This window comes from Microcaecilia unicolor, chromosome 11 (genome assembly GCF_901765095.1).
Source record: "Microcaecilia unicolor chromosome 11, aMicUni1.1, whole genome shotgun sequence".
NCBI classification, from domain to species: Eukaryota; Metazoa; Chordata; class Amphibia; order Gymnophiona; family Siphonopidae; genus Microcaecilia; species Microcaecilia unicolor.
The window spans coordinates 88,098,476-88,107,689 of record NC_044041.1 but is presented as its reverse complement, the minus strand read 5'-3'; the positions used below and the strand labels follow the sequence as shown (position 1 = coordinate 88,107,689).

At 45.8% G+C, this 9,214-nt stretch overlaps 1 protein-coding gene across 1 annotated transcript in view; it reads right to left on the bottom strand.

The window, feature by feature from the left end:
* Positions 1 to 7,881: 7,881 nt before the first annotated feature.
* Positions 7,882 to 9,214, bottom strand: part of AP1M1 (adaptor related protein complex 1 subunit mu 1) — a 34,978-nt gene continuing 33,645 nt past the window's right edge. Inside the window, exon 12 of the mRNA XM_030217953.1 lies at positions 7,882 to 9,170. Coding sequence (XP_030073813.1) covers positions 9,148 to 9,170 — 23 coding nt within the window. The 3' untranslated portion in view covers positions 7,882 to 9,147. The remainder of the gene's footprint in view (positions 9,171 to 9,214) is intronic.

The following is a 9,214-nucleotide window of genomic DNA, read 5'->3' as shown; positions in this document are numbered from 1 at the left end:
ATGCATCTGTCGTCAGCACTTTCGTGGGCTGCGGAATTTGGAATGGACGTCCCAGGGTCAAATTGGTCCGGATGGTCCACCAGAGCAGTGAAGTGCGGCAACTGGTGGAGAGGCGGATGACATCTTCTAGATTCCCAGTGGCTTGAAACCACTGGGAAGCTAGGGTCCACTGAGCAGATCTCATGTGAAGACGAGCCATGGGAGTCACATGAACTGTGGAGGCCATATGACCCAGAAGTCTCAACATCTGCCGAGCTGTGACCTGCTGAGAAGCTCTGGTCTGCGAAGCCAGGGACAAGAGGTTGTTGGCCCTCGCTTCGGGAAGGAAGGCCTGAGCCGTCTGGGTATTCAGCAGAGCTCCTATGAATTCCAGAGACTGGGTTGGCTGGAGATGGGACTTTGGGTAATTTATCACAAACCCCAGCAGCTCCAGGAGTTGAGTAGTGCACTGCATGGACCGGAGGGCTCCTGCCTCCGAGGTGTTCTTGACCAGCCAATCGTCGAGATATGGGAACACGTGCACTCCCAGCTTGCGTAGATACGCCGCCACCACCACGAGGCACTTTGTAAACACTCGTGGGGCAGAGGCGAGCCCAAAGGGCAGCACACAATACTGAAAGTGCCGTGCGCCCAGGCGGAATCTGAGATACTGTCTGTGAGCTGGCAGTATCGGGTTGTGAGTGTATGCATTCTTTAAATCCAGGGAACAAAGCCAATTGTTTTTCTGAATCATTGGCAGAAGGGTGCCCAAGGAAAGCATCCTGAACTTTTCTTTGACCAGGAATTTGTTCAGGCCTCTCAGGTCTAGGATGGGACGCATCCCCCCTGTTTTCTTTTCCACAAGGAAGTACCTGGAATAGAATCCATGCCCTTCCTGCCCGGGTGGTACGGGCTCGACCGCATTGGCGCTGAGAAGGGCGGAGAGTTCCTCTGCAAGTACCTGCTTGTGATGGGAGCTGAAGGATTGAGCTCCCGGAGGACAATTTGGTGGCAGGGAGGCCAAATTCAGGGCGTATCCGCACCGCACTATTTGGAGAACCCACTGGTCGGAGGTTATGAGAGGCCACCTTTGGTGAAAAAATTTTAACCTCCCTCCGACCGGCAGATCGTCCGGTACGGACACTTTGAGGGCGGCTATGTTCCCATGGATCCAGTCAAAAGCCCGTCCCCAGCTTTTGCTGTGGAGGCGCAGGGGGCTGCTTAGGCGCACGCTGTTGACGAGAACGAGCGCGCTGGGGCTGTCCCTGTGCCTGACGAGGTCTTCGGGCCGGCTGGGTGTACCTACGCCTTGCAAAGGAATAGGGCGCAGCCTACCGGGCCCGGGAAAAACGTCCACCTGCTGAGGTGGATGCTGAAGGCGCCCGGTGGGAGAGCTTGTCGAGGGCGGTTTCCCGCTGATGCAGTTGGTCCACCAGCTGCTCGACCTTCTCACCAAAAATGTTATCCCCCCGGCAAGGGACATCGGCCAATCTCTGCTGGGTGCGGTTGTCCAGGTCAGAGGCGCGCAGCCATGAGAGCCTGCGCATCACTATACCTTGGGCCGCAGCACGAGATGCCACGTCACAGGTGTCATAGATACCCCTGGACAGGAACTTTCTGCACGCCTTCAGCTGCCTGACCACCTCCTGATAAGGCCTGGACTGCTCCGGCGGGAGCTTATCGACCAGGTCCGCCAGCTGCTTCACATTGTTCCGCATGTGGATGCTCGTATAGAGCTGGTATGACTGGATGCGGGTCACGAGCATGGAGGATTGGTAGGCCTTCCTCCCAAACGAGTCCAGAGTGCGAGACTCCCGCCCCGGGGGTGCCGAGGCGGTATCCCTCGAACTCCGTGCCCTCTTGAGAGCAGAATCCACGACCGCCGAGTCATGGGGCAATTGTGGCCGCATTAACTCTGGGTCCGAGTGGATCCTGTACTGGGACTCTGCTTTCTTGGGGATGGTGGGATTAGATAATGGTCGCATCCAGTTCCGAAGCAGTGTCTCCTTGAGGACATTGTGCAGCGGCACTGTGGTGGACTCTCTAGGTGGTGATGGATAGTCGAGGACCTCGAGCATCTCAGCCCTCGGCTCATCCACAGAGACCACGGGAAAGGGAATGCAAATAGACATATCCCGCACAAAGGAGGCAAAAGAGAGACTCTCAGGAGGTGAGAGCTTCCTCTCAGGTGAAGGCGTGGGGTCCGAGGGAAGACCCGCAGACTCCTCTGAGGAGAAATATCTGGGGTCCTCCTCTTCCCCCCACGAGGCCTCTTCCTCGGTATCGGACATAAGCTCATGTAGCTGAGTCCTGAACCGGGCCCAGCTCGACGTCAAGGCGCCGAGGCCTCGATGTCATCGAGCGGTGGACTCCCGCGCCGGCGGGGACGAAGCTCCCTCCATCGACGTCGACGGGGACTCCACCTGCGTGGCGGTCGAGATCGGCGGCGCAAGCGGCGTCGACGGCCTCGGCACCGGGCTAGAGCTCGCCGGCGCCACAGTCATCGGCGCCGAGGGCGCAAGCACCCCCGGCGCCGGCACAGCCTGGCGCATCAGCCCTTCCAGGATCCCCGGAAGGATGGCTCGGAGGCACTCGTCCAGGCCCGCTGTCGGGAAAGACGTGGGGGCCGGTAGAGGCATCGGTGCCAGAAGCTGCTCTGGTCCAGGAGACTGCACCGAAGTGCTGGGACCCTGACGTGGCGGTACCTCCACCACCGAAGGGGACCTCTCCTCTTGACGCGGACGCTTCGGCGTCGACTCCTCTCCGGTACCGAGAGCCGGATGCGTCGAGGGCGACCGGTGACGGTGCTTCTTTGCCTTCTTACGGTGCCCGTCACCGGTGCCGGGTGGTATGGAGGAGGAGGAGGAGGAGGAGGTCGATCCCCCTCGGTCCCGAGGAACCGCGAAAAAATAAATCGATTGCGCGGCCAGAAGGCCGCAACGCGACGCTCTCGCTAGAAACGAGGGAAAAAGGAGCGCGTGCCCTTCTTTTTTTTTTTTTTTTTTTTTTGAAGAAAGAAAAAACTGGAGCACGCGGCAACCGAATAAAAAGAAAATTAACAAAATCGCGTAAACGCGACTGTCTTTCCGGGGCTGCGAAGGGAGAGCGGCGACGGCACGACTCTCCTCAGGCGCGGAAAAGAAAAGACTGGCGGGAATGGTCACGCACGAGCGGGAAGACGGACGCGCATGCGCGGTGGGCGTGCCCCGCGTGCGGACCGCCCGCGAAGCTTCTTCCGGTTGGTGGGGGCTGCCGCGGACGTCACCCAGTCGTGAGAACAAGCAGCCTGCTTGTCCTCGGAGAATGATTCTATCTCCCATATTATTTAACATTTTCTTAGCTCTGCTTTCAACACTTTCTCAGTCTTTAGACATCACAGCTTAAGCAGATGACATTCAATTACTACACACTATAGACTATTTATTTATTACATTTGCATCCCACATTTTCCCGCATAGAAGTAGGCTCAATGTGGCTTACAGGTTCCGGAGAGGAGAGTACCAACTCCGGGAATATATACAGAGTGGAAAATAGAGTAGCAGTAGGTGCAAGGAAGCTGATAAGGTTCCGGAAAAGAGAATACAACTCTGGGACGAATATATAGTAGCATATAGAGAGAAGTAATCCCAATGAGGCTGATAAGTCTCCGGGGAAGGGACTACAGCTTCTAGTGAGCAATACAGAGTAGGATAAGGGTAGAAGTACACTTAATTATAACTGGAGTGGTAAAATTCATACAGTTTGAAGTAATAGGATTATGTGGAAGGGGTATTGTTCATTTCTTAGATCGAAAGATGTGATGCATTGTTCATGAATTCGTTCGGGTCTGCTGGGTAGGCTTTCCAGAAGAGGTGAGTCTTGAGGTCTTTTCGTAATTTTAGATGGGTGTGGGTGTTCACAGTTCTGTTTCTAGGTAAAGCGTTCCAGAGCTGGGTGCAAATGTAGGAAAAGCTGGATGCATATGTTGATTTGTATTTTAGTCCTTTACACTTTGGGTAATGCAGGTTTAGAAATGTTCTTGATGATTCGATGATGTTTCTAGTTGATAAGTTCGGTCATGTAGGTTGGGGCCAGACTATGGATTATTTTGTGGACCAGAGTGCAAATTTTGAAGGCTATTCATTCCTTGATTGGTAGCCAGTGCAGTATTTCACATAGGGGTTTAGCACTTTCGAATCTTGTCTTTCCGAAAATGAGTCTAGCTGCCGTGTTCTGTGCGGACTGGAGTTTCCTTAAGATCTGTTCTTTGCATCCCGCATATACGGCGTTACAGTAGTCAACATGTGATAGTACCATTGTTTGAATTATGTTACGGAAAGCTTCCCTTGGGAAGAATTGTTTGATCCGTTTGAGTTTCCACATTGCATGGAACATTTTCTTCGTGGTGGCAGAGGCTTGGCTCTCCAGGGTTAGGTTGGTGTCAATAGTAATTCCAAGGATCTTCAGTTTGTCCGATATTGGGAGAGTATGTTCCGGGGTTTTTATGGATGAAGGCAGGTTTGTTTTGTGGCGAGAAGAGAGAATAAGGCAGTATTTTCCTTGTTGAGTTTGAATGCCGATGCCCAGGCATCCATTACGCTTAAACTAGTCTTTATTGCAACAGTGATTTCTGTTGGATTAGAGTTGAACGGTATGTAAATGGTGGCATCATCCGCATACAGAAAAGGATTAAGATTATGCTTGTATAGGGCATGAGCAAGGGGGTCATCATCAGATTAAATAATATGAGCGAGCAGTGAACCCTGGGGTACTCCGCAATCGGTACTCCATGATGGTGATATGTTTGAGTTTGCTTTTACTTGATAAGATCTCGTGGTTAGGAAACCCTGGATACATTTGAGTATATTCCCTCCTATGCCTATCTTGTCTTCTTAATAGTATATAGTGGTCAACCATATCGAATGCGCTTGACAAGTCGAACTGCAAGAGGAGTATGTGTTTACCTAATGTGATTTCCTTTTTGAACTTGGCTAGGAGAGTTACCAGGACGGTTTCCATACTGTGGAGAGATCTGAAGTCCGACTGTGATTCATGAAGGATTGAGAAATTGTTGGTGTATTCAGTAAGTTGTTTAGCTACAATGCTTTCCATCAGTTTGCACAGATCAGTAGTTGGTGATATAGTTAGTTTTCTTTTTGGTGTCTTTTGGTAATGGTGTGAGTAGTATATTACCTTTGTCTTGGGGAATATGCCATGCTGGAACAAGTTGAGGTGGGAGGTAATTCAGTGATGAATCGAGTGTGTGTGTGTGTGTGTGTGGGGGGGGGGGGGGGGGGGTCATTAGATAATTGGGGCAGGTGTCCAATTGACAGTAGGCTGTAGAGAACTTATTGGTTGCTAGATCTATTGTTTCTTGTGTGATCTGGGCAAAATTTGTCCAAGTTCAGTCAGCTGGGTATTCTTCTGAGCATGGGTCTAGTTCATTAAGGAAGTATCAAGATTGGTGTAGTCCTGTGCCATATGTTTGCATAGATCAGCAATTTTGCCTTTGAAGTAGTCAGCAAGATCGTCTGCTGTTGGGATTCCTGATTTTGTTGAGGCCACTGGTTTTGTGTCTAGTAATTTATCCAGTAGCTTGTAAAACTTTTTCATGGCCTTGTAGTCAGAACCTAGTTGTTCATTATAGTAGTTCCGTTTGGATTTTTTTTTATTTCATATTTATATTTTCTTTGTGATTCTTTCCAAGTGTTTAGGTTTTGATCATTTTTGTTTTTTCTCCAGGCTCGTTCGAGTTGTCTGGTTCTAGATTTTAATTGTTTCACATTTTCGTTGAACCATGGGGTCCTGTTTGGTTTGTGAATGGTTTTTTTTTTTCGTAAATTCATTTAGAACGGTGATACATCTCGATTCCCAATCTGCAAGATAGTTGATGGAATCAGATGGAATAGACCAATTGTTGTCGTAAATTGATTGCCAAAATGCAGTTGTGTCCACTTTACCTCTGGTTTGGTAAGATTTAAAGACACACACGTGATTCAGGAAATAAACTGTCACCTAAAGCAAATCTCAGACTGTTTACATAAAAATAAACTGATTCTCAACCCAAATAGAGTTACATTCTCTTCTCAAACCATCCTAATGCGTGTTTATCACAACCCATCCGTTTTGGGTGCATCCATTGTTCTTCAGTTAACAAATATGAAAATCTTAGGTGTCATCTTAGCTGAATCTCTTTCCTTCCGCCTCAAGTCAATAATATAATTAAACACTATTTCTTTAGACTTTGACAAATATGCTCCATCCACTTTTTCATTGATCCACCAGCGATAAATATACTTATTCTTTTGTTATTAGCAAACTTGATTATTGTAACTCATTGTACCTAAGACTCAAAACAACCAATATTCGATGCTTACAAACATTACAAAACACTGCTATCAAACTTATCACTGGGAAAAAGAATTTCGATCAAGTTACTTCACTTTTGAAAGCAGCACATTGGCTCCTTCTATCCCATCGTATCATTTACAAAATTCTACTCTTATTTAAAAAGTCAACCTGTTTAGTAAATCGCCATACTTCTCTCATATGCTAATCCCCTATGCCAATTCAAGAATACTGTGATCATCATCCCAAAACCTTTTAGTAGTACCATCTTATTGAGAAATAATCCACCAACACACTAGAAAGGCAATATTGTCAGTCCAAGGTCCTGATCAGTGGAATACACTACCTCAATCTCTCCAAAATCAATCACTGCAAAACTTTGAAATGTATCTCAACATATTTTTTTATTTCCAATACGTATTCTTAACCTCCTTTGTAGTCCACAGGGAGAAGCAGATCAGACTTAACAGACTAGATAATACCCCTCTCCCCTTATTGTCCATCTCTCATCTATCCTATGAAAATTGTAGGTCCTCCCTGCCTCTCCTTCCTCTATTACTCATCTCATTGTTCTGTAAACTTTTTAGATAGGCAGGATTGTAAATTATGAATAAACTTGAAAAATTAGTGAATTAAATCAAAATACTTAGCTTGCCTGAAGCAAATATTTATAAAAAAAAATACTCAAGCCAGTGAGAGCAATGTTGGATCTCTTCTTTTAACACTGTTGAACCTGTGGGTTTGACTATGGCTGTGGAGTGGCAAGCCTTTTATTGAATACTACACCTTTAAGCATTGGCCAGTCTGTGATTGGTGGCCATTTTGGACAAACATATACAGGAACACAATCTTGGTTCCACCTCCTGAAGCAGTGGGTTCACAAAATCAGTGGCCCTTGTCAAGGTTTTGGATAGCTGGAATATGTTTATGCATCACAGCACTGGAATAGAGCTCTCTTATGCACTTGAGCAGTAGTGGCTTGAAGATCCAGTATGGGAACAGCATGCCTCTTCAGTCAAGCTAAGTATCTGTGGAACTGTATTTTGATATAATTCATAGAGATTACCAGTGGTATTTATTGGGACTAATGGGGATTTGAAGTGGAAATTTTGGGGTTTCTTTATGACTAAAACAGACTGTGTGGGCTTTGGCTATTTTTCTCAGCTTTCTTGGTGAGCAACTGTTTTCTCCATTTTTGAGTTTTTTTAGTTGCTCTCTTTTTTCAGGAGTTTTGATGACTTATTGAAGCCAATCTGGGAATTCCTTTGGGAAAACTAACACATTTGGTTAGACCGATACTTTTTAGAGATTTGAGGCCTTGTTTATTTAACTTTTGAGATATTTGTAGTCCTTCATAGTCTGTGTTAGCAAACTGCATGTTTCGTGCTTTTTGTTAAATATGTGCATACACACATTTATACAGTTAATCGGCAGGTGAAAACAAGCACCAACAACTGCTTGTACATTTTATAAATACCTAGGAACAGGATCCAAACTGCCCTTTGGTTCACATTAGGTCATAGATAGTGGTAGGGATAAGCAACGCGATGAACCAGAGCAGAGTCTTTCAATTAATCTGTTTACTGTAAGTCTATTATTTTAATTTTTCACCATTGAAAAACACCAGTTACGCAAAACAATCATGTAATCTTTAAAGACATGGACAGACCTTTATAGTGCTTGCTACAGTAAGGGGTTCATTTCCAAAGCACTTAGACTTGAACATATGCCTCTAAAATCATAAGTAAGTGGAATGTTTTCAAAAACAAGACTAATGCTTTTTTTCTTGTCTACATTATTGGGAGGGTCTAAATACCCCAATGGTAAAATAAACTCTCTCATAACATTTTTGAAAATTTGAACAGAAAACTGGATAAATCGTGAATTCAGTTTGTATCCACTGCAGTTGGAGGAGATGGTACAGCTAAGTGTGTAAAAGGAAAGCATCTAGCTTTTCTGAAATACAAAGGAAACTTCTGTTAAGCCACTGCACCTCCTAGAGTGAATTTTCTTTATGCCAGTGCTACTGACTACACACGGATTTAGCCACCTTCCACTTTATAGAGTTTATCTACACTTAAAGACCATTACTAAGTTTTCTTGGAGAACACCTAATAAGCGTTTTAGGAGGCCTTTGCTGCTACTGCCACTGAAGCACATACACTTAGTAAAGAGGGTATGTTTTATTAAGCTTATTCTTATAGGTGTGTTTTCTAATGAAGGCAATGTGGCTACTGGCTCCTTTGGGCACTAAACTGCTGTCTGTGTACAAGTAGATGTTCCACAATAGCTTGTTAAAAACCACTTTTCCTCTCATCTACTAAAGAAAAATATGGCCTGGGTTTGGATACAGTACTTACCTAGGTCAGGGGCAGCTACAACTACCCAGTCTACAAATTAAAATTTTTTACAGACATCTGTTGACCCTTGAAGACAGATCACTGTTCAAAATGCAAGTGGGAGTTTTATTATACAGTTCAATTTTTGTCACAGGAGGACTGGACAAGATAGGAGCAAAAGGCCTTGGTTTAAACATTGCTTGGTCACTATTATACAATCTGTTCCTGGCATGAAAGAAGCATGGCCCATTTATACTAAGATGTCATATGTATTTTTGCAGTACAAATTTGAAGAATAAATTCCCATTCATGTAAGCAGTTCCAGCCCATTACTGTTCTTTTCTCCTCATTTGTGAAGATACTCAAATCACTGCTGAGGACTTAGGTCACCAGCCATCTGTCATGCCACTGAAGGTTCTAAACATTAAAAAAAAAAAAAAAAAAGGGAATACTGCATGTACATAGACCATTTATCACACAGCACTGGCTGGAAATTAGCCCCTTATTGTGTCCGCAGCTGATAATCTAGAAGAGAAAAAGAAAATGTGTTAAAATGGACTTGCATGCTA